Genomic DNA, 25445 nt, shown 5'->3' on the forward strand with positions numbered 1-25445 from the left:
ATTCAAAATGTCAGTTGTCCATTCAAAAATGTCAGTTCCCAAATTGGTTTGACAACTCATTGTCCCAGCAGCTGCGCCGATGTGACAGTCTGTATTCTTCTACCATGACTACTTTGCAATATAATAGCACGTTTATACCATGACAGATTAACCCATTGGGTTTATTAGATCCAGTGGGTTAACCTTGTGCATTTAGATACACTCCGACAGGGTATAAGTTGTCAATAGAAAATCTAATAAATACCGCGAAATATTTTGTGAAAATAAAAAAATGGAGCAAATTGACAAAAAAGATTATGCTTCAATATGTTAACAAATATGAAACATTAATTTAAAATTATGGGTTTATATTTCACAAATATATTAAGGGCTAAATACATAAGAAGTTTGGAGTCATGGCTAGGCATGTTTTGTGACATTTCATAAAGGGATTACAGAGCCGCACTAAAATCCTGCCGTCGTTTTCCATTATAATTTTCATTAATATGCCTAGCCATGACTTTAAGCTCTTTATGTATTTGCAGCTTTAGAAGTTTTTCACAAGCCTCATATTTTTTCAACTTTTTTCCACACTGACTGCAAATATTACCTTTTGTTGAGCGGACCGACGTTTCTTTTTAATTTGCTACTCTTCCTATGAAAATAAAAAAAACTGACTTAAGCCAGCCATATAAGCGCTTTATGTATTCCCATCTTTACATTCACGCTTAAGTGAAATTTATATTAAATGTATTTATAATAAAATGTGTTTCATCTTTTTTTAAATGGGTTTAAGAAAGCTTCCGGCAAATAAAACATTGTTCTTGTTCCATATAAAATAGAAGAATGGTCTATTAGCATCGAATTCCATTGGCATACAACAAAGCATAATTTTCATGGCAGTGGCGGCAGCTGCTTCTGTTCCATCCTCAGTAACTTCAATGCTGGTTTTATGAAATATTTCTGAAACTCGAATGGGTTGTGTGGAATCCAAAATATTTCGCAAGTCTGCGGTTTCATGGAACACTTGTGTGACTCCCATCTAAAATGAAATTAAGAGTACGTTTACAGTTTAGAAGGAAAATTAATATTTTATTAGAAGTATAATCAATGGTATTTATAAAATTTGTGTTCCGCACATAAATTGTCTTGAATCGTCAGTGTTGTTTTCTACGTTCATTATTCATCGATTTTTTTTGTCCCTGTCAGCATTTTATAAATACAGTAAATGCAAGCAAATTAAAAGGAAAAATTTGAATAAAAAACTAATAAGAAACGAAAGATTTTGCCGCCAAGAAAACTAAGTTAATGAGAGGGAGTAAGGGTGAAAGTGCATAAAAGGCTTTTTGCCAGTCATCAGCTGGCTTCTTCGTAGAGGAACAAAGGAGTTTTAGGTTGACTTAGTTCGATTTCGGCTCTAGGCTCATTTGTTCTTTTCCGAAGACGCCAGCCGATGACTTAAGCCAATCTGAACATTGTTCTATGTATTCTCACCTTAATTTCATTAAGACAAATAACACTTTTATCGGTTAAAAAACTCTCTCTTCGATTAAATCAAATTTATTTATTATTTGAAGGATTCACAAATGCTCCAGAAAATAAGATATTCTTTTTATTCCAAATAAAATATAAGAATGGATGATTAGCAATATATTGTAGTGGCATGCAATAGGGTACAGGTTTCATTGCCGTTGCTGCATCTGCTTCAGTGCCTTCTTCATCTATGTGAATAAAGGTTTTGTGGAAAATTTTCGAGATTTTAAGGCATTGCGTGGATTCTAGAATTTTACTCAAATCGGCTGAGTTGCTAAAGGCTGTATTCAATCCCATCTGAAAAGAAATAAAGGAGATATTTATTATAGATCTCCCCTACTTTATTAAAGTTACCTTAATTATTTATGATTTTTTCATGTCATGACTATGTGTAAATGTAGCACTTAATTATTGTAAAGTTATAAAATCGTCATTCACTTGACGTAAAATGAATGAAAACTAATCATGAAATAATTCATCATAAATTAATAGTACGGTTAGATTTACAAAATCCACACGATCTCAAATGAGAATTACATAGCGTATATACGTCAAATAATAACCACTGGGCTTATAAATATGATTTACGTGTCGTATACGCTACGCTATGGAATTGACATTTGAAAAATAGTGGATTTTATAGTCTGAACGTGCTCTAATTTGTATGAAATAGCATGGTAGAAGAATACAGATAGTAGCATCGACACAGCTGCTGGGACAATGAGCTGTCAAACCAATTTTGGAATTGAACTTTTTGAATGAAAAATTATTCAAATTTGTAAAAATTCATAAAAAAGGCATATCATAAAAACCTCCAATTGACGTCGTGTAGGAAACCTTACACAAGTCTATTTATTTGTAAAAAAAACATTTACAAAAAACCTTTGATGCTTCTACCTGTATTATTCTACAATGTAAAATAGTTTTCCTTCAGGCTAGTTTACATATCGTGTAAGAGTCCTATGTACTGTCACTTTTTCCACCTTTGTGACGTTTATTTAAAAAATAAACATAATATAACTCCGACAATTTTATATATAAATTATGGTTTTACAAATGCTCCAGAGAATAAGATATTCCTTCTATCCCAAATGAAATAAAAGAATGGATGAGTAGCAATAAATTTCTTGGGTAAACGGCAGCATTTGGGTTTCATTGCCGTTGCAGCATCTGCCTCAGTGCCGTCTTCATCTATATGTATAAATGTTTTATGAAAAATATTAGAGATTTTAAGGCATTTTGATGTTTCTAAGATTTGACTCAAATCGGCTGACTGACTAAAGGCCTTATTTAATCCCATCTGAAAAGATATTTAAGATAGCATAATTATATGCATTACAGAATCGTAATTATAATACTTGAGGAAACTGAAGCAGCATTAAAAGCTTGCAGCATTGACAAACGTATTTATTTCGTGTTTTTAATATTCAAAACGGTAAAAGTTGCAAAAATAGTAAAAGCTGCTTATGTGTCCTCACCTTAAAGGTGGAAATACATAAAACGCTTATTTGACTGGCTTAAGTCATCGGCTGGAGTCTTCGAAAATGAACAAAGGAGCCTAGGGCTAAAATCGAACTAAGTCAACCTAAAACTTCTTTGTTCCTCTACGAAGAAGCCAGCGAAATAAGCGCTTTATGTATTCCCACCCTAAGTCATCGGCTGGCTTCTTCAAAACAAAGGAGCGTAGGGTTAACAAGTATAAATGGATATATGGACTGAAATTGAACTAAGTCAACCTAATGCTCCGTTGTTCTTTTACAAAGAAGCCAGCCGATGATTTCAGGTGAGGATACATGAGCAGCATGGCATTATGGCTAGGCATATTAATGTCAAATTATAAAGAAAAACGTGCGGCTCTGGCATCCTTTTATGATATGTCACAAAATATGACATGCGAAGAATTCAGGCTGCTTATGTACCCACACCTTTAGGCCTTTCAAAAGTTATTTTAAGAATAAGGTAAGAATACCTTAATTTGTAAACACGGCTCTCCTTTGAATTGTTCTACTATTTTTTGGAAAGGAACACAATAAAACGGAGGACTATCATGAAGATAGTTACAAAATTTCACAAATAATCAAAGAATTTAATAATCTATATGAAATGTTTAATTAAAATAGCTTTGACAACCTTTTTTCATAAACAATTATTTATTTAATTTTTGATAGAAGAAATTACATAACAAACATTTATACAACAAATACCTGAGATTACTTTGCATTTTAATTAATAATTTAATACAACCTCTATGTACAGTTATTCTTAAATATTTTTGGGTTCTACAAAAGCTCCAGCAAATAGTATATTTTTCTTATTCCAAATAAAATATAAAAATGGACAATCGGCTATAAATTGTCGAGGCATGCAACGTAATCTGGCTACAAATCCTGTAGCGGCAGCTGCTTCACATCCTTCTTCATTTACTTCAATAAAAGTTTTGTGGAAAATTTCCGAAACATAAAGTTCCTGTGGCGATTCTAGCATATTATTAAAATTAGCTGCTCCGAAAGCTGATTTAATTCCCATCTGGAAGAGACCACAAAGATAATGTAATTAGTGGAATCATATCGTGATTGTGACTATATGAAACACACACTAAGTGTATTGTGATTGGTCAATCCGGTGTCAATCGGGTAGAGATTTAATATGTAATCCTTCTTTAAGTTAGCCTTAAAACGGCGTGACCAATCAGTTACAGTTCAATTTGCACTATGGTACGGCACGGCGGAATAATGTGTTTCTCCAATCTGACCATGGTAGAAGAATACAGGTAGTAGACAATGAACTGTCAAACCAATTTTGAGACTAAATGTAGAATGAAAAATTATTCAGAATCGTTGATTTTGTTGAAAAAGCACCGATTGGTATCGTAGAAGAAAATATAAAAAATCTACTTATTTTTATTTTGACAAAAAAAAAAACATTTACAAATATTTGACATATCAATGTTCCCAAGCATTGAAGCATCTACCTGTATTCTTCTACCATAAATATAACGCAACTTCAAGTGTTGATCGTAAAGGTAAGAATACATAAAACGCTTTTTCGACTAGCTTCTTCGTAGAGGAGCAATAGGGGTTTTAGCTTTACTTAGTTCGATTTTGGCCCTACGCAACTTTGTTTCTTTTCCGAAGAAGCCAGTCGATGGCTTAAACCAGTCAGAAAAGAGTTTTATTTATTATCACCTTAAGAAATACTAAAGTCATTTAAAAATCCTAAAATGAATTAAAAAGTGGCAAACAGGACATAAAAACACTTTCACTAAATATTTTAAATTGCCAGCAATAAGACCAGAACTCAAATATTGCTAAAAATTAAAATAAATCAAATAAAAGATCAAGCAACCGTTACCCATGTTTATATTGGCCCTTGATCTGTTCCCATACTTTTTTAATTGTAGAACTTCAAGAAGAATGCATAGTCAAAATATCTTTGAGATTACTACTTTACAGCACGTTTACATATTAATGGGTTAACCCAGCGGGTTTGGATTAAAATTGTCGTATCCATTAGTTATTCTTCTGTGCTAACGTAAACATGACATTACCCAGAGTGTACGGAAAAAATTAAAATGTTAAAAACAGTGGTTCTTCCTTTTTCTGGCACAAATCAATATTTCAACAAATTCGGGTTTTCTCACTGTAGAAACAACCCTTTTTAATAAAAATTGTTATATATAAGATATACAATTGATTAAATACAAATTAGGACAAACAATCTGAAGTTCATATATTTATTTTTAGGAATATTTTTTCTTGCAGATAATTCATATGGGACTTCGCTTAGGCTGTGGCAAATGCTCCGGCAAATAAGATATTCCTTTTATTCCAAATAAAGTATATGAACGGATGATCAGCAATGAATACTGGTGGCATGCAGTAGGCTACAACTTTCATGGCTGTAGCTGCAGCAGCCTCGGTGCCTTTCTCATTTACAATAATTGAAGTTTTATGGAATATTTGAGAGATTTTAAGATCTTCGGAGGATTGTAAAATATTTCTCAAATCAGCTGCTTGACTAAAGGCTTTATTTATTCCCATCTGTAACGATACATAGATGAAAAAATATCGAGAAGGTAAAACGACAGACTTAATGGAAGTAAAATTATGTCGTTTATTTTTAATGCATTCAATGGAAATGTAAATTAAATATGATGCTTTAATATATATTTTTGAGTAAAAATATTTGAATCATCTTTTATGATGAGACTAATTTATTCGACATTTTTCAAAATGCATTTTTTTTGTCAAATTTATCATAACAGAGCAGTTTTATTTTGAGAAGGTAAAGTCATGTAAAGTCATATGTTTACAATTTTATCAAATTTATACATTTGACAACATCTCATTGTCAAAATCTATATTCAGAAATCTATTGTATACATACAAAATCAGAGATGAAAACTGTTTTTTATGCATTGAAACTTGGCAAGGTAAATTACAGAAAATGCAGAGCTGGTAATGCTAATTTGAAATGAGTTTACCTTTATTTCATTGTACCATGGTAAAACCACTAATTTTAAAAAAATGAGAAAAAATATTAAAAATGGAAACAACTTGTTGTACATAATTTTGAATGAGTCAGACAGAAAGCGGGCATAGCCTCCGGGCTGTATTTCAGTAGTTTTGCATGTATTTTGGTTGTATTTCTGCAGTTTTACGAAGCTATTCTACCTCCTTATTGTACCATGGGTAAAACCATGATACAGGTAGGTAGATTAACTTGGAATTAAATTTATTAAAGTTGACATTTGCAAAAAATAAAATATGTATTTAAGAGGTAGCTTTATTTTTTCCTGTTAGAGACCACGTTGCAATAAATACGTCTTCCAGTAATGTAATGTATAATTAAAGAGTACAAAAAGTATGGAATGCTGACATTTAAAATAGATTATAAATTATTTTGGGAACTATGGTCACATTTTAAAGTTCCCCGTCAAGTCCAACTTTGGTAATCAGCATTAATAGTGAAATCAATTATTGTCATTGACAAAATATGTCACACAATATGATATGTGAATACTTTAAATTGCTTTGTATCCACACCTTAAAGGTGAGAATACATTAAACGCTTTTTTTGTCTGTATTCTTTGTAGAGGAACAAAGGAGTTTTAGTTTGACGTAGTTCGAGTTTGTCCCTACGCTCCTTTGTTCTTTTCCGAAGAAGTCAGCCGATCACTTGAGCTAGTCAAAAAAGCATTTTATGTATTTTCACCTTAAAGGTGCAAGTACATAAAAAACTTGAAGTCATGGCTAGGCATATTAATGTTAAATTATAATGGAAAACGACGGTAGGATTTTAGTGCGGCTCTGTAATCCCTTTGTCAAATGTTACAAAATATGCCTAGTCAAGACTTCAAGCTTCTTATGTACTTGCACCCTAAAGGTGGTAATACATTAAGCGCTTATCTGGCTTAAGTGATCGGCTGGCTTCTTCTTAAATGAACAAAGGAGCCTAGGTCCAAAATTGAACTAAGTCAACCTAAAACTCCTTTGTTCATCTACGAAAAAGCCAGCCCATTACTTAAGCCAGCCAAATATGCGCTTTATGTATTTCCACCCTAACTGCATCATATTACGGGATTATTATTACTGATCTATATCAACAAGAACGTACACAATTGTTCTGTTCCAGAACTTACAAAAAACAAACATTTAATTACGATAACCGATTTTTACTTTATAACATAGAAACAAATGCAAAACTAGTAGATTCTTGCAGTTTTTTTGGAACAATAATAAAGATCTTTCGCCCAATAATCTGAAATGTAAACATAGTATTAACTAATCGTAGCATCATGATAGAAGAATAAAGGTAGTCACACCGACACATCTGCTGGGACAAAGAACTGTCAAACCAATTTTAATTAAATTTTTTTAATGAAAAATTTTTGAAATTTGTAAAAAAAAAATGAAATATGCATATCATGACGATCTCGACTCCGATTGGTGTCGTAAAAAATCTATATAGTCATGGCAGAAAAATACAGGTAGATGCATCAACGTTTGGGAGCATTGATATGTCAAAATTTTTTAAATTTCTTTTCAAATATAAGTAGATTTTTATGTTTTCTTCTACGACGTCATTCTGAGGTTATTATAATATGCATTTTTCAACAATTTTTACAAATTTAAATAATTTTTCATTCAACATTTTCAATTTCCAAATTGGTTTGACAGTTCATTGTCCCAGCAGCTGTGTCGACGCGTCTACCTATATTCTTCTACCATGTATATAGTTTTGAAAAAAAAAAAAAAAAAACATTTAAAAAATTTGATACATCAAAGTTCCCAAGCATTGATTCTTCTACCATAAGACAACCTATAAAGCATGGTAGAAGAATACAGGTAGGTGCATCAACGCTTGGGATCATTGATATGTCAAAAATTTTAAATGTCTTTTCAAATATAAGTAGATTTTTATATGTTTTCTTATACGACGTCATTCGGAGGTTATTATAATACAGGTTTTTCAACAATTTTTACAAATTTAAATAATTTTTCATTCAACCTTTTTAATTCAAAAATGGGTTGACAGTTCATTGTCCTATAAAGGAAAACGACGGCAGGAATCGAGTTCGGCTCTGACATCCCTTTTCCCAAGTTGTAATGTGCTTTTGGACACACTGGGCTACTCATATGCGTTACAAGAAAAATACTCGAGTTTTGGAAAAATCGTTTTTATTGCAAGATTCAATTCAAAATTAAAATACAAAAATACTTTCTTAAAAATAATTAATATTTTCATATCTACGCTTTCCTGAGATTCTTAATATTGCCCTGAAGTAGTATTTGAAATGTCAAATCTATTTTATGCTGAGATTTTTGGTGGCTTTACAAAGGCACCAGCAAAAAGAATGTTTTTCTTATTCCAAATAAAATACATGAACGCAGAATTGGCTACGAATTGAAACGGCATGCATCGCGCAAAGCACTCCATTCCTGTAGCAGCAGCTGCTTCACATCCCTCCTCATTGACTTCAATAAAAGTTTTGTGGAATATTTCGGAAACGCAAATTGCCTGGGCGGGTTCTAATAATTTGGCAAAATTAGCCTCCCTGAATGCGGCTTTGATTCCCATCTGGAAATAGGCGAAGAGAAACAACCGGTAACTCAAGTGATATGATTAATGAAGATTTTAGTTTTTAATTAAATTGAGACATTATTCCGTGCTTCGTTTGGGAACATTAATAGTATCAAGAAGATTAACGATACTAGGAAAATGTATCTACTTGGATTGAGTCTTCTGGCCACACAGACTTTGGACTCCTATTACAGGGCAAGGCTTCAAAATGTCATCATATTTTTGGAGAAGCTGTGCAGAGCGCAGAGTATATACAACAATCGACGTAAGATTATGAGTTAGTTCTATAATGCTATAATTAATTCGGAACAGCTCTAACTTAGCAAAAACTTCGATATTTTTGAATTTTTTTCCAGAGGTAGGTATTCTAAATATTTTTTTTTCTTGGGGAAACTATTTTTTCTTTGAGGGACGGACTCGGAAACCCAGATTTCTGTCCCGGGCTGGATTATGAAAATACCTATCCAACAAGTGGTCACATAATGGGGTAAGTGGTATTACCCAAAAAGGTATTAGCACAAATTGTAGCATTTTGGAATCATATATATAATGATTGGAGGTGACAGGTTTGGATAATGTATATATACTTTTTGGAAATGCTAAATTTCTTTGGGAAGTTATCAGAAAGAGTGGGTCAACATACCCATATACACGAGTATTGAAGAAAATCGCCAATTTTTTTACGCATGTATAAGGGTTATAATTATTCAAAGTGGAGGAAGATGAAAAGGTTTATAAGGGCGGTTGCAAGATTTCTTTCTTTCTTTATTCAGTTCATACTTAATACTAAAGCCTCCAAGGCCAATTAATTGATTTAGTTAATTGATTATTGATTGATTGATGATTGATTTAATTAACTAATTTAGAAGATTTTTCAAAAAAAAAAAATGGTTTTATGTGATTCTTTTTTTCCTCTTCGTCACTTTGTTAAAAAAGTTTTTGTTTTTCTGGGGAGAATATCCCATAAAAAAACAAACGTTGTTTTTATAAAAACAACAATAAAGGGATTAAGCCTGACCTTTGCAACAATGTTTAAAAGTGGAGAAGGCACCAAAAAGTGGTGCAACAATGTTTAAAAGTGGAGAAGGCACCAGGGGGTGGACTCAAAATGTCATATACAAGGTGTGAAATCGTAGGCATATTTCGTATGTTATGAGAGTTATAATTATTTAAAAATTGTACCCTTTTGTGCGGAGGTACCAGAAAGAGAAGACAGATATATTATATCTCCATAGTAGATCTTGTGTAGTATTAGTCCTCATGTTTCTTTATTCAAAATATTGATCCGTTGTGAGGATCTTTTGTGTCTGATCTTTTTTGTGTAGATATATTGCGATGGGGAGACAATAGGACTCTTATTTTACATATAATAATAGTTATTATTATTCAAAATGTTTCCCAGTTGTGAGGAAGTTTTAGAAGGAATGGGCCGATATATCACATCTTATTCAAATTTGACGCTTGTGGAGGAAGTACCAGAAGGTGTGAACCGGTATGTCCCATTTCCAAACCCTATCTTGTAATGGTTAAAATATTGGAATGTGCGAAATTTAAAGAGAATGCATATTTCGCATTTTATGAGCGTTTCAGATATTCCAAATTTTGGCCCTTTGTGGAGAAGGTATTCAAAGGATATTACCGATATTACCCTTTTCACATCAGGTCTTGTTTTGGTAGAAATTTTTCGGATGTATTTGGATGCATTTTATGAGCGTTTTGGTTATTCAAAATTTTGACCCTTTGTGTGGGAGGTACAAGAAGGAGTGGTCCTCTATACTCCATCTTTACACCATATTTTGTAATGGTAAAAATATTGGTATATGCGAAATTTGAACAGAATCTGCAGTACATTTCGCATTTTATGAGCGTTTTAGATATTCCAAATTGGGAGGCCTTTATGGTAAGGTACTAGAAGGAGTAGTCCGATCTTGTCCATTCCCACACTCGATCTTGCGGTAATGCAAATATCACGATTTGCAAAGTTTAAACAAAAGCAGATTATTGGAAAATTTTGACCTTTTGTGGGGTAGGTACCAGGAGTGGAAGGAGGAAGAGTTTGACAAAAAATATTACGATGTACCAAGTTTGAACCAAATCGGATACTCCCTTCGATAGTTATCGTGCGCACCAGCCAGACAGACGGACGAAAATTGCTAAATCGACACCAAATGTCCTAAAACGGATTAGGTCCAAAGAGACCTAGGGTCTAAAACCGTTATTTCGACTAGGTAAGTTTTGGCGATATATACCCTCTCTAGCCATAGGGCTGATGGTATAACTAGCCGTAAGGCTGAGGGTATAAAAATGTTGACTTCAACTATCGAGTAAATTATTATTAAAAAACACTTCATTCTATCAAATTGCATTTATGTTAATAGGAAAGGATTTTGATACTCAACTTCAACAACTGTAAAACATTGATTGATTTATTTGACTAAAATATCTTTATATTCTGGATAAAATCGTAATTTAATGAAATCGTAAATTTCTCAGTATTTGACTGTTTAAAAGCTAAGCCTGATCAATGTAAAAATGTAAAATCAAATCCTTTAACTTTTTATAATTCGTTTGCTACTCTTTGTTATTTTCAGGATGAAGCCGGTGGAATATTTTCTCCCCCCAACAATGGTCTAATCTACTTTGACTCAACAAATGCTAAGTTGGCAATTGCTCTGACCTTACTCAACGCCAACAATTTAAACAATATAATGGAATTATGCCCACCCAAATATGACAGGTACTTTAAGTTACAATTTTATCAATACTAAAATCACACGTATCTCTATGTTCATATAGGGAAGCACCATGAACACTCATTACCAAATTCAGGTCACAGCGACACAACAAACAATGACAAAGGGGTGGCAGTGAGTAATAACAGCGAAGCGATAAGATTGCAGGCAACATGACAAAATAATATATCTTGTACCCCCACACCATTTAGTTAAAAAAACACTTACCTCTTGCATTACTTTCGACAATTCAATGGAATATTCGATTTTGAATTTGGGAAATTTAACAATCATATCATTCATGGTCCTCAGTTGTTTATCCAAATCCAGCAGGTTGACACCCTTTAACTTGTCAGCCATTGCTTTGAGGCCATCCCTTTTCATGGGCAATAAAACAAACATACTCAAATCCGAATCCTTGTAGGGTATTTCCAAAGCTTCACATTCGTAGTCTGGCAAATAGCCGAACCTAAATTCGGATTGTTTACGCATAAACTGCACTTTAGTCGATTCAGTTTCATTTAGCCAGAAGTCATCTTCTTTGGTATCCTCTGGATCGAATTTCTCTTGCCACTCACCCTTAAAATGCAATGCATTTAAGAGTATTAAACGGGTGTCGGCATCCAAGGCATCGGCGGGAATTAAATCACTGATTTTACCAGCAGTTTTTTCCTCCACCCATTTGTTGATTTTATTGGCAGCCGCAACATTTTCGGCAAAATTAATGGACTCAGCAGCAGCATGGAACTTCTGCTTAGTTACGGCAGCGTATTCGGGTTTAATGGCATGACCTTCTTGAACATAAACTTTATTGGCCATTTTCACCAATTTACTATCCTCGTAGTTAGTCAAAACATGGTGGAAGCTATCGGCTACCTCTTCAGGCGAATTGGAAACAAATTTCATAACTTTGGCTATTTCATTGGCCGTATCACCCTGGGCTCCAGTAAAAGCCAAGGCCATACATGTTTGTATGGATAGGGGGGAAATTAAAACGTTTTCCTTATTTGTGGCAGCATTTAGTTTATCCAGCAGTTCGATGGTTAATTCAGCACCACCGCGAGCAAATTTCATATTGTTATCAGACATTGTTGGAAAATACGCGTCTGTTTTATTATATTGCAATTTTAAAGATTGACAAATGATGTCACTCAAAAATAAAAACACACAAAAACTGCCGACAAGCACTTCCGAAACAACTTTCTCCCAACACAGTTCCAAATGGAATGCTAAAGCCAAAATTCTGTTCAAACAACAATAGCTAAGTTATTTGGTTAATACTCACTCTTCTTTTCATGCAAGAGATTTGGAGGAGGAAGGCGAGGGCCAGCTGTTGTCACTGAATTGATGATTTAATATGCACACAATCCACACACAATCTCATAAGTCTATGTTCACATAGAAATTGTAGGCAAATTTTGTTTCTCGCAGAAATAGCGAAGAATTTCATTTCATTTCATTTATTTACCTTACAAAGAAATATAAATAAGCCCACAGGGCCCATAACTTATATTATCTATCTACAATACCCTAACATAATACAAATTCAATGATTAATTCAAACTTAACAAATAACATATTAAACCTAATAATTTATCTTAATAATTCACGAGAAGCTCGAACCCTACACCTCAATTCACCATCACCAACTAAACAATAGTCTAGTAGAGCAGTGAAAAAGTGTAGCAGAAACGAGCTAAAAATAAGAGATAACTATTTTATTACTCACAAAACAGAGTATAAATAGTAACTCACATTATACCCTACAAATAAAATTAAGAAGATAATATAGTGGCTCCCCAGCCCAAACAAAAAGAAAAGCAAAAAGAAAGACCCATAATAAACCGACGCAACCACTACAAAAACATAGCCTACATATTTAGGCGAAGGTATTCAATTACTTTAACCCTAAACAGATAATTGGTATGGGCAAAAGTACGTAAGGCCAAAGGAAGCTGATTCCACAATCTCACCGCCCTAACCACAAATGATCTCTCACCAATGGAGGACGAAAACCTTGGACACAACAATTGAGGATTTCGAGATGATCTACAAAACACAAAGTTGTCACGAAGAGGCGAGTCAAAATTGCACATAACACTGTAATGAAATTGAAGAATACGAAGATCAACGTAGCTGCTAAATGGCAATCCCAGGAGATCATTAACAAAACAAGAAACATGATCACCACGACGCAAGCCATACACATAACGAACAATCGAATTTACCGCCCTACGGATACGTTGCATTTGAGAAGAAGTAGTACCGGAGACTACCTCTAGACAATAATTTACCTGCGATAGCAGCAAGGATACAACCACTCTCTTCCTAACATGACAAGGCAAATAAGCATTAAGACAATACAGCCTCCGCAGCTGAAACCTTATACGACAAAGCAAGGAATCAATGTGTCTCTTAAAGTCCAACTTCCGATCAATTATAACACCAAGACATTTCATTTCATCAACAAATTTCACTAACACAGAACCCACAGTAATATTAAGAGAACCACCATTACCATGATCATTGAACAGCATAGCTTTAGTTTTATTCCAATTAATCATAAGGCCATTTAGCGAAATCCACGACGAAAGAGACAAAACAATAGAATTAACCAACCCTTCCAACCCAGCAATATCAGCCTCTCTGAAGAAAACATGAATATCATCTGCATACAAAAACAGACAACACCTGTCATCAACAACTGAGTGCACAATGTCATTAATGAACATAATAAATAACAACGGTCCCAGTACAGAACCTTGCGGGACTCCACATTGGACACTACAAACTTCAGACGAAACACCCAAATGAACAACAAACTGAGACCTACCTTCCAAATATGAAGCCATTAAACGACACGCAGAAGATGAAAAACCAAACTTAAACCTCAGCTTGTCAAGTAAAAGGGAATGGTTTATCAAATCAAAAGCCTTTGACAAGTCAAGGCCCAATAATAACCCAACATCAGATGAATTAAATACATCTCTGATCATGTCAGTAAGATATAATAAGTGCGTGGTCGTACTACATCGTCGCCGAAAACCAAACTGAGAACTACTCAATAGCCTACGATCATCAAGGAAGTCAACAATCGCTTCTTTAATAATATGCTCAACGATTTTTGACATAGCAGGTAGAATGCTAATGGGACGCAGATTCGGCAAATCAAATGATTCACCAGTTTTCGGCACAGGAACAATTCGTGCAACCTTCCACGCCCGAGGAAAAGTAGATGTCATAAAAATCGAGTTAACAAAATGCAGGAAATGACAGGAAATGTATGGAAATATAAGTTTAAAAAACTTTACTGGCACGCCATCAACCCCCACAGCTCCCGACTTAACTTTATTTAATGACCTTACAACATCAGAATAAAATATGCAATAAAACCGAAAAACATCATCTCCCACATGACCCTCACTATAAAGAGACTGACCACGCTCACCCACAAAACCAGGATTCCCACTGGAAAAATAATGATTAGCAGCATTGACATCAATTGGTGGAGCTTCATTATCACTACCCAAAACACCAAACGACTTTAGAGATTTCCACAGCTGATTATTATTCATACGACCAAAGAGATCATTATAGTACTTACGCCTCTCATTCCTCATCACAGCCTTACAACGATTCCTATACATACAATATATTATTCTATTACCCTCCATAGGTCGCTTGCGCCACTCAAAGTACGCAAGATCTCTAAACATCCGTGCCGATTTTACCACATCAGATTCCAACCATGCATCATTCCTGGGGTTGACCTTACGAACAGAAACAGGAACGAAAGACAATAGCGCGTTAAACAACAAATCAAATAGTGAAAGTTGACAATTCACATCAGAAGTGGAATATAAGGGGTTGAAGTCAAAATCGGATATGAAATTTAAATTGCTCGGCCAAAGTTACGATACTCAATAAATCTCTCCTCTGAAAATACAGGCAGGTTAAGCGAACCAAAAACAAAGGCATGGTGTGATATACCAGGACATCGACCCTGAGACGAGAAACCCAAGGACAAATTATCACTAGTAAGGCAAAAATCAATTAACGAGGTAGAGTTATGGGCCAAATCATAATGGGTAGGTTTCATGTTATGCACAATAGTTAGCCCCAATGATCTGCATAATCCTCTCATCGAAACAGAGTTCGAAGACACAAATAAATTACAGTTAAAATCACCAAGGACAATGATATTAGAGAAGCGATCAAACAAACTCTCATGTACATCACAGAAAGACTGAACATCGCCATGGGGAAGATATACTACCGCCACAAGCAAAACCAATGCCCCAATATTCAACTCAACACACACCGACTCACAAACACCAAAATTATTTGAACGAAAAACTACCTTATAAGGAATGCCACTACCAATATAGAGACATACCCCACCACCAACACGACCAACACGATCACTCCGCACCAGCTTATATCCTGGAACAACCAACGATTTCGATGAGACTGCAGAATTAAGCCAAGATTCAGTGACACCAAAAATGCTGATACCACTACCAACCAGCAAGGATCGAAGCTCATCAATTTTATTATTGAATCTCGATGGGCGAATACTTTGGCAGTTCAAGTGGCCATACGTTAGTTTACCAGACAAACCCTCAAATAAGGGTTTAAAAAAGTGAGCGTCATTAATTATGGGTCCCAGATTATCATCAAGTGACATCAAACCAAATAAAGGGGCTGGGGAGCAAAATTATGTAAATTCGATTTCGCATCTTATACTAAAAATTGAAAAATATAAATATATAAATAAAAAAAAAATAAATAATAAATAATAATATGAAAGATTATTTAGAACAAATAAGCAATAATTTGCATCAAGAAAACAATTAAATTGCCAATGAGATCAAAACAAAATTAATATTAACATTACATGACTACACTCCCAGCAGCATATCACCAACCAACGGAGCACCACCCGGTTGCAGAGGACAACTACGAACAAATTCAAGAAGCTCTTGTCGCTCAAAAATTGTTTTACTTCCATCAGCAAGTATTACCTCAACTTGAGGTTCATCACTATTTAACAACCTGAATTTCTTAATCTTCTTCTTCTTGAGCAGGCCTCTGCAGGCAAAGACAAGACTAGATGCCGATTTAACAAGATGATCATTTAAGTAGATACGGGACTCCAATAGACAATTCTCCATAACTTCTTTTAGGGTTACCTTCCCTCTTTTAACAAATCGGCGGATAAGGGAATCTCTTGTCTGAATAGAATTAAACTTCACCAAAACCGCTCTACGTTCAGATATGTAACAGCACTGCTGCATGTCGCCATGAGATAGTTGCAACCCACACAAATTAGCAACTTTAACAACAAAGCTCCTGAGGTCTTTAATATTTTCCGGCAAACCTCTTATAATGATATCAGCTCTGTTAAGCCTTCGCTGGAGCACATTGTTAAAAGACTCAAGCTCAGAAATCCTATCAGCAAGTTTCTTTTCTGCTAACAAAGCCGTACTTTTAACTTCAGAGACTGTCATCTTCAACTCAACTACAGCCTTTTTAAGCTCAACCACATCACGCTTTACCTCAGATATTTGAGCATTATAAAGATCAAACAGAGCATCAGTTTTGGTACGGAATTCAGACAGACATCTAGCCATATACGTGTCCATTTGTTGTTTCATAGACAAAATCAAGTTATCCTGCAGCTCTCGCAGAGCATCTGAATTCCCAACAAAATCACACGCAGCCACACCAACTGTCCCATCACCACCATTCAAAGAAGCATCAGCTGTGGCACCAACCCTAGATGCATCAACTGCAGTGTTCGCTTTTGTTCCGCGATCAACCACACCAGCGTCACCACTACCACCAGCAGCCCGAACACAGCACACACAAGTGTATCTGAGTTGCTTATTTATTTTAGCCTCAGCCTCAGAAATGCCAACGCAATCCAAATGGAAAAAATTTGCACAGCCTTTGCAACCAATTTTATATTTGGATTTGGCAATATGATCCTTACAAACATTACAGGTCAATAGCGACGGCATTTTCAGGATTACCTTGGCAGATGCAAATGAATAAAAAAAAAGAGCGCCAAACGAAAATGCACAGCAACAGGTTAAAAAGGTGAGAAGAAAAACCAACTCCACCAAAAGCCACAGCTCCAGACCTTCAAACACCAATATCCAAAAGAAATAGTCCAGTCAATTTGTAAAAATCTCCAATTTTAAATATTTAATTATTTTCTTGACAGAGCTCAAATTTAATGCTTGTTCATTGCAGGGATCTATAGTTCGTTTTTCCAAATTCCAAATTTATTCAAAATCTTTTTTTTTTTTAATCTTTACTAAATATTCTGATTCTTTTATGAAATTTCTATCATTATAATTTGTAACGGTTTTGAATAGAGTAATAAAGGGTTTAGCAAGTGAAAAAGAAATCGTCGTAAAAAATATTCAAAACCTGTCTCCCTCGAGAACTCTACATTATATTTTTGGTTTTGACCTTGGGCTTTGCCAACAATTTGTTTGTCGTTTTTGCCGGTATTTTTTGTTTAGTTGGGAGAACACAGTTGCTATCGCTTGGAGAGGCTACTTGTTGCTCTCCACGATGTATATACTTTGCACAGATGTATACATATGTTTGTACATTCTTTAAGTACCAATTTCTATTAAATTGATGCAATTATTTATAATATTTTATACATAAACAATATAAAACATTGGTATTTTATAGGTAAACAAATAACGCCCCACAATAGCAAACATGTTGCTACTTTTGGAATTTCAAGCAATTGATAAACAAAGGCTTATTAATTCGGTTGTGTCGTGGCTTAGTCTTAGGAAATATATGATGTGATCAAAGAGAGAACTGAGTTTATATTCATTTGTTGTGCGACTCAAATTAAAAAAAATCGATTTGAAAAGCCTAAATTCCTCAAAGCCTGAGTCGTTTTTTGTACAGGGTGAGATAAAAAACTGCAACAAAATCAAACGCCATAATTTTTACATTTATTTTTTTTTAATTTTATTTAATGAAAGCAAAAAATTTCGGAAATAGCATCAAATTTTAGAATAAATTTAGTTTTGTTCTAATTGGTCACCTTTGGCACGAATTATGGCCTTCAAACGGCCAATGAAACCGTCACACGCTGCCCGAATGTTGCTCTGCGGAATTTTGGTCCATTCCCGCGAAGCACTTGCTTGAGGTGATCGACACTTTGGTATTTTTTAGTGTAACCTTGCTTTCCAAAATACTCCAACAGTCCAACGCATTGGTATCCGGGGATTTTGGTGGCCATTGTGCGCTGAAAATAATGCGAGAAACCTCATTGCGATGGTGCTAAGGCCTGTTGGAATGACCAAGGTCTGCGCCCAAAATGTTTGCATGCCTAAGGCTTAAATACACCCTCCAGAATATTTTCGCCATAATATTCGGCATTTATTCTGATGCCACGGTCGATTAGTACGAGCGGAGAACCACCATCGGCTGTTATGGCGGCCCACATAATCACCATGGCCGGCGCTTAAGTTCTGGTGGCCAACCGAAGGTGGTGTACATTTTCAGCTGATCTCTTTGGCAAATAACACGATCATTTTGTTTGTTTACTGGACAACGAATGTTTTCTCATCGGAGAAAGCCAAATTCGGCAGTTCACCACTTTCTGCCCAGCGATGCATCTCTTTAGCTCTTTTGAGTCTATTTTCTTTCTGTTTTTCTTTGGTGTAAGTTCTTGCACTCATTTTTCAATATTTGCCAAATGGAATATTGCGTTTTGTTCAGCTCACTAGCCTTTTTTCGGCCACTGCAAAGCGTTTTCCGATCACGTTGCTTCTTTACTTTTCGAACCATTTCTGCTGATGTTGCTGTTTTCTTCTGTCCACTTCCTTGACGTCGAGCTATGCTGCCAGTATCACGGTAACAAGCGATGGTACGAGACACAAAAGATTTATTCACATTTAAATGCTGGAGTGTTCTAACGATAGCCACTTTTGGTTTTCCAGCAAAATATAAATAAATCACACTATCACGCCTGAAGTCCATCACGAATAATATTTTTTCTGGAAAATTCTCATCAAAATGCATTTTGCTGTCACTGGAATAGCTGTCACTGGAATAGCTGTCACTGGAATAATTTTAACAGTTGTCGGACGAGTGGCTTAGAAATGACAGCAGTTGGTTGCAGTTTTTTCATCTCACCTTGTATGCGGATCAAAAAAAAGTTTACCTATATTTTTACCGCATTCGCATTCGCACTTATTCATCCAATATCGAAACTTTTGGGCCTGTTTTGAAAAGTAGTTTTTTTTTTTCAACAAAAAAATTGAACAGTCAAATTTCAGATGAAACGGTTAGAAGATATGAAAAAATATCACAATCTAATAGACTTCATATTGAATGTGCAAACATCAGTCAAGAAAGGATTTGGAGACTAATATTTTTAAAACGTATAATAATAAAATGTTTATTATTTATTTATCTAACATTTCAAGCCATTTTACTATAAAGATAATCTGATTTTTACCCATTGTTCGCTAAAAACAATTGCAATTAGCAAACTGATGGAGTATAGTCATTAACTATGTACGGCGCTAATATTCACACTTTATATATTTTGCTTACAAATATCATTTCGCACTTTATTATAGAGATCTTAGCAATTATTATATGAAAAAAGAACATTTCCTTCAAACAATGTAAATAAGTGTGTGCTTTTTCAAAATTCACAAACCTTGGTAAATTTTAGTGGCTATGTGCAAATAGTAAATTGAAATACATTGTTTTCATAATCTCTTTCAAAATTACTTTATTGCTTTCATAATGATGTGTATTTTTCTTCTTTTGTGGATATAATATTAAAAAAAGGGATGAAATCGACCTAACCTAAGGCTTTTACCGATTCGATTATGGCTCTATAGTCTATGCCGGTCCCATTATTAAAGAAATAAATTGAAAAACTGATTAGAACAACCAATAAAGAATAAAATAAATAATAAATCAAAATAATTTTGTTATATAAATGATAAAATTTATTTTATTTTCGCTAATAAATTACTAAAAAATACATTATACAAAAGCAATCATTAACAACTAACAATTAACTATTTACATTAAAAGCATACATTAAAACAATAAATACGAATTTCTATAATACTATTCAAATACGAATGTCATGGACTCTCAATTTCACACGTTTGTTTATGCAGTCACTTATTCCGCAGCTGGAGCATTAACAAAGGCACCGGCAAACAAAATATTTTTCTTATTCCAAATCCAATAGAAGAATGGACGATCGGCAACAAATTGCAATGGCATCAACATCATACGAGTCATCATGATCATACCGGTGGCGGCAGCGGCCTCCGAGCCTTCTTCGTTGACTTCAATGGTGGCCTTGTGGAAGACCTTGGAAACACTCAAACCCTCAGGACTCTCTAACATATTGCTGAAATCGGCAACATCACTGAAGGCCTTTTGAATACCCATCTGAAAATATATTATGTACAAATGAAGTCATTTCAATATATTTTGTGTCAGCCATTTTTAAACAATAAATTTATTTATTGGTAAATGTTTAGTTTAAACAGTAGAACACTCTGGTATGTTCCCATTTATCAAGTGGTTGAATGAAGATAATGTCATAATAAAATAGCTTTGCTACCAGTTTTTGTAGCCTACGTGGATGTTTACCCAAGGTTTTTTTTTCGAAATGTTTGATTTGATAAGATATTGAAAACGTATTTATAGAACTTATGCAATCGCCACACATTTTTGAATGCATAAGGATATATTATATTTATACGAATCTAAATCATTCAACTTATTTTGACGGTGCAGCTTATTATGCATCCTTTTCTCGGTAATTCAAAAAATGATCTAGAGTATCCCACTACAGGAAAGAAAGCTAAATTACATTTGGAAATCTTTTTCGGGGCGCATAAACATTGCAAAACTTCCATGAGCGGACCCTTTTGGTCATCGTTGGCTACGTCTATATGTAGGCCAAAAGAGTAATGTCCTCAATAGGGAATTTAGAAGGAGTTGAATGGAGTGAGTATGTTAATTAACATTGCATAGCAACGGAGTTGTCATGTTTTTTTCATTCCTTTCCTTGCCCTCAATTAAACTCCTGACCCTAGCGACCATTCTATGATACATAAATTATCGGGGGGGGACAAGACTAATATTCTCCCAAACAATATGTTTGCCAAATAAACACCATTAAATTTTCGATCAAAACTCACCTCTTTCAATGCATCTGACAATTCAACGGAATAGTCAACCTTAAATTTAGGGAATTTCACCACAACTTCTTCGGTGCTCATTTTCTCAGCCAAATCCACCAAATTTACATCTTTGAGTTTCTGAGCCAAATCCTTGAGACCTTCACGTTCCTGGGGCAACATTACAAACATACTCAAATCCGAGTCCTTATAGGGCATTTCCAAAGCGGTGCAATTGTATTCCTCGAAATAGCCATAACCGAATTTTTCCTTTTGATTCATATACTTGACCTTGACAGATTCTTCTTCGGCAATCCAGAAATCATCTTCTTCGGTTTGGCTTTCATCGAATTTCTTCTCCCACTCACCCTTGAAGTGCATTGCATTCAAGAGGACCATACGTGTGGTATCATCAAAACAATCGGGTGTGATCAGCTCGGTAATCTTTCCAGCGGTTTTTTCTTCAACCCAGGTGTTAATTTTCTGTGCGGCAGCTTCATTTTCAGCAAAGTTAACGGTATCAGCTTCGGCATGGTAATGTTCCTTGGTTGCAGCAGCGTAGGCTTCCTTGATTTCTTGTCCTTCCTGAACATAGATTTTATTGGCAATTTTCAATAATTCACTATCCTTGTATTTCTCCAAAACAAATTGGAAGGTTTCCGCCACTTCAGGTGGGAAATTTGAAACATATTTCAAGGCGGTAGCAATTTCATCGGCAGTTTCATCCTTAGCACCGGCAAAGGCTAAAGCTAAACAGGTTTGCACCGAAAAGGGGGATACAATAATATTTTCCTTTGTTGTAGCAGCTTTCAGCTTTTCAAATAGTTCAACGGTGAATTGGGCACCACCACGAGCAAATTGTAAATTGAAATCGAACATTTTGGATGATTTATACTTGTTTTGATCGTTTTAAACTTGAATACAACTTTTCTCGGCCACAGTCAGCTATGGAATGCCTTAATATATTTTCTACCTTTTAAGTAAAAGTTACTCTTTCGTTAAACGCCAAAAATGTGTTTTCATATGGTGGAGCTGTCATGAGTCATTTTATTGGTTGTTTATGTCGGCCTTTTTTGAACAACAACAATTTCGCTGTAAGAATTCTCACGAAATGTTTGGCTCATCGATATTGGGGAGCTCTTTTTTATGCTATATTTTTGGCTCTCTCTAGTACACTCACTTTCTCTCATTTTTGGAGGGGATTTACGGGCGGAATTCTCTTAACATTTATTTGTTTGGCCGAAGAAATATTTAACACATAATCTATAGATTGTTTTCAAAAGAATTGATTATCTTATCTTACCAGAAGGAATTTGAAACTATAGAATAAACGTATGGCGGCTTTCATACTCTTCTAATACCATTCAAAATTATCAATATTCTGTTGTTTAACCATCATATGAACAATATTTTAAAATAAATGATTACTAAAAAGTGTGCATTAATCTTTTTGATTATTATCGTAAATACCATGGCTCATAGCCTACAAACAGATCGCACAGAAAGCCCAACAGAGTTCATAAAAAAAAATATATATATATAAAGAAAGTACCTATGAATGAAAATTGTATGAAGCAATTGTTTTATAATAATTTAATTGAGGTCCATGTTCGTTTTTAATATCTAAGGTTTGCAGAGCACAAAAGCATTTTTTAAAGAACTTTGCTCATTTGAAGAAAAACTGCTATTATGAAGTTTTAAGTTCCCTTATACCCAGCATTGAAATTTGGATTAGAAATTGTTTCGTAGAGATTCATTAAATATTTACAGGTTACTAAAAAACTCTTAAAATGTAGCAGTTTCATTAAAATTTAATATAAATGTAGTATATAAGATTGCGAAACAAATTTCGACTTTTATTTCGACATTTTACTAATTGATAGTCAAGAGGAATATTGAAAAAAAAGATTAAATGTTATTCTCTAACATCCTCTTTCAGTCTTTGGTAACAATTATTTATGTTAACTTATGAGGCACCCTGTTATTTCATGATATACACATTTCAACAAATGGCAATGCCATAAGTTAACCCAGCCTACAAAATGCAAGTCAACAGAGTTCAGTTATTGTTTGTCGAGAAGAACAAAATTTGACTATATGACGTAGGTGTCCAGACAATTGCAAAAACAACAGATTTCGAAGTTCAAAAGAGAACAATAAAAATTGACACAAATTATTTCCTCTAGCCTGTTTAAGGAAATCATTCATGTGATAGGAATCTTCTTTTTAAGTATAGTTTATATGAAAACTGCAATGTCCTTAAAAACACAGACAATATTTTGTTTGATATTCGAAATTAATGGCACTGTTCTTGAAATTTCAATCACGTGATTCGCTCTATATTCGTTGTTCGACCATTAATTATTAAATATCTACATGATTCCCCACACAAAATTTTCTGAGCGAACAAATATTTTGGCTCTGTTCAGTTCAAATCACTCTCAGAACTGCGATGAAATGTGTGCCATCCCTAACAAATTAGAGCATTTATCGAAAAAATAAATTATGACATTTCAAAATTCAAAATAGAAAAATTTTATGAAATTTTAAATTTTTCAGGAAGACTGAAAATTATGAATTATGGTAGAATACAGGTCAAAAATGTTCACATGTTTTTTCAAACATTAGTATATTTTTATATGTTTTCTTATACGACGTCATTCGGATGTTATTATAATTCGCGTTTTTTTTTTAAATTTTTACAAATTTAGTTTCTCCTGCCCTCGTTTTTAAAATATTCGAATCAGACTCCCAATTAGACGAAGCTGACAAATCATGTTCCCAGCTGAGAAAGTCTATTTTCGCAACCAGCTACTATAAATCCTATGCTTTTGAGAATAAACCCATGGAAAGAATCACAGCACTTTTCAATAGAAATGTACTTGAAACATTGAGTACAGATCTATCGGGTTTATTCTCTGAAATTGAGCAAAGCGAGCTTGAGGCCACTAAAAAGTTTTATGCTGGTATAATTCCGATCGTTGAACTTTGTTTCAATAATAACTTAAACATAGACCGACATGAGGTACTTGCAATTATTAATAACTCCATTGATTTCTTGCAGTTTGTTGAGTGCGGCAACTTGCCATACATGCTCCAGTTATCTTTATCAACGCTATTGTCTCTGTTGATGGAGCATGAAAATATTTTACCGAAAAACTGCCTCAATGATGGCCTAGAAAGTGATTTTGTGGACATCAGGAAACGTTGCGGTGGAAGACCAACTTTTCGTGATCTAATTAATGTCAAGTCAAGGTCTGATTGCATTATTGCACTAACCGGGTCGCTTGATCGCACACTGTTTTGGTCAGATAAGTGTTTCAAATCGTAGGTTAGAAATACCTAGATTTTTTCCGATTTTTCGTCTAATACAACAAAACTGTTTGTCTTCCATTCATTACTAAGTCCGTTTATAATGTTTATAATGTTCAAAGGGTTTATGTTCAGTGTTTTTTGACAAAATAGTGCTTGCATTGCATACTGGTACTGGTTTCTTTGGTAATAGTGAGTTGTATATAAACTATTTAATGTTTGTTAACTATTTTATCTATTATTAAGTTGTTTAAGATGTTGTTCTTGTTCGTAGTGTATATAAAGTTATTTAGTTTGTAGTTATATTTTATATATTTTATTCGTTATCAGTGGTTGTTGTTCTTATTTTATTTGAATTGAATTTTTTGAATTGAATTTTTTATAGTTGTAGGTATTGTGTATTGTAGTAGTTGTTGTTGTTCTTGTCATTTTTTAAAGTTATTTATATTGTAGTTTCTTTTTTTTTTCATTTTTTTAATATATTTTTTTTAGTTGTAGATGGGGGTCAAAGGGAAAGTGATGCGAATACAATAAGTTTGTACATAAAGCCTCTCCTTTCCAAACTGTCAACCTCGCCCACCCATGGTGGCCCCTGTTAGCGCAGAAG

At 34.3% G+C, this 25445-nt stretch overlaps 3 protein-coding genes and 1 long non-coding RNA gene across 10 annotated transcripts; 1 reads left to right on the forward strand and 3 right to left on the reverse strand.

Annotated features, from left to right (window-relative positions):
• Window positions 1-745: 745 nt before the first annotated feature.
• Window positions 746-12744, reverse strand: LOC101892339 (serine protease inhibitor 42Dd). Of its 6 annotated transcripts, none has more exons than XM_011295115.3 (3): window positions 12613-12744; window positions 11556-12556; window positions 746-1021 (listed from the first exon to the last, which is right to left on the reverse strand). In XM_011295115.3, exons 2-3 carry the CDS (start codon window positions 12414-12416, stop codon window positions 761-763), a joined length of 1122 nt encoding a protein of 373 aa, XP_011293417.1. In that variant the 5' UTR covers window positions 12417-12556; window positions 12613-12744; the 3' UTR covers window positions 746-760. The 6 variants fall into 6 exon arrangements, with proteins under 6 accessions (XP_011293417.1, XP_011293413.1, XP_019893095.1 ...); XM_011295111.3 differs by lacking the exon at window positions 746-1021 and adding an exon at window positions 1528-1809; XM_020037536.2 differs by lacking the exon at window positions 746-1021 and adding an exon at window positions 2540-2812.
• Window positions 8537-20640, forward strand: LOC131806646 (uncharacterized). Its single transcript, XR_009344130.1, has 3 exons — window positions 8537-8619; window positions 11187-11332; window positions 20510-20640. It is a non-coding gene; the product is annotated as an uncharacterized LOC131806646 (long non-coding RNA).
• On the reverse strand, window positions 15933-17592 carry LOC131806645 (uncharacterized). 2 transcript variants are annotated; one of them, XM_059131171.1, is made up of 2 exons: window positions 16220-17592; window positions 15933-16072 (listed from the first exon to the last, which is right to left on the reverse strand). In XM_059131171.1, the coding sequence occupies exon 1, from the start codon at window positions 17348-17350 to the stop codon at window positions 16229-16231; it is 1122 nt and encodes a 373-aa protein (XP_058987154.1). In that variant the 5' UTR covers window positions 17351-17592; the 3' UTR covers window positions 15933-16072; window positions 16220-16228. The 2 variants fall into 2 exon arrangements, with proteins under 2 accessions (XP_058987154.1, XP_058987155.1); XM_059131172.1 differs by having other exon boundaries at window positions 15935-16072; window positions 16225-17592.
• Window positions 20310-22513, reverse strand: LOC101891824 (serine protease inhibitor 42Dd). Its single transcript, XM_005185676.4, has 2 exons — window positions 21548-22513; window positions 20310-20789 (listed from the first exon to the last, which is right to left on the reverse strand). The coding sequence occupies exons 1-2, from the start codon at window positions 22403-22405 to the stop codon at window positions 20514-20516; spliced, it is 1134 nt and encodes a 377-aa protein (XP_005185733.1). The 5' UTR covers window positions 22406-22513; the 3' UTR covers window positions 20310-20513.
• Window positions 22514-25445: the final 2932 nt, after the last annotated feature.

The sequence above is a fragment of the Musca domestica genome, unplaced genomic scaffold (assembly GCF_030504385.1).
Source record: "Musca domestica strain aabys unplaced genomic scaffold, Musca_domestica.polishedcontigs.V.1.1 8, whole genome shotgun sequence".
Classification (NCBI taxonomy): domain Eukaryota; kingdom Metazoa; phylum Arthropoda; class Insecta; order Diptera; family Muscidae; genus Musca; species Musca domestica.

What these genes read in the sequence shown, in the direction of transcription:
- LOC101892339 (XM_011295111.3), bottom strand. Translation starts at nt 12,416, where the DNA reads ATGTCTGATAACAATATGAAATTTGCTCGCGGTGGTGCTGAATTAACC. An exon ending in TGTCGAAAGTAATGCAAGAG is followed by an intron (nt 1,810 to 11,555) that starts GTAAGTGTTTTT and finishes ATTTCTTTTCAG; the next exon opens with ATGGGATTGAATACAGCCTT.
- LOC101891824 (XM_005185676.4), bottom strand. Translation starts at nt 22,405, where the DNA reads ATGTTCGATTTCAATTTACAATTTGCTCGTGGTGGTGCCCAATTCACC. An exon ending in TGTCAGATGCATTGAAAGAG is followed by an intron (nt 20,790 to 21,547) that starts GTGAGTTTTGAT and finishes ATATATTTTCAG; the next exon opens with ATGGGTATTCAAAAGGCCTT.
- LOC131806645 (XM_059131171.1), bottom strand. Translation starts at nt 17,350, where the DNA reads ATGCCGTCGCTATTGACCTGTAATGTTTGTAAGGATCATATTGCCAAA.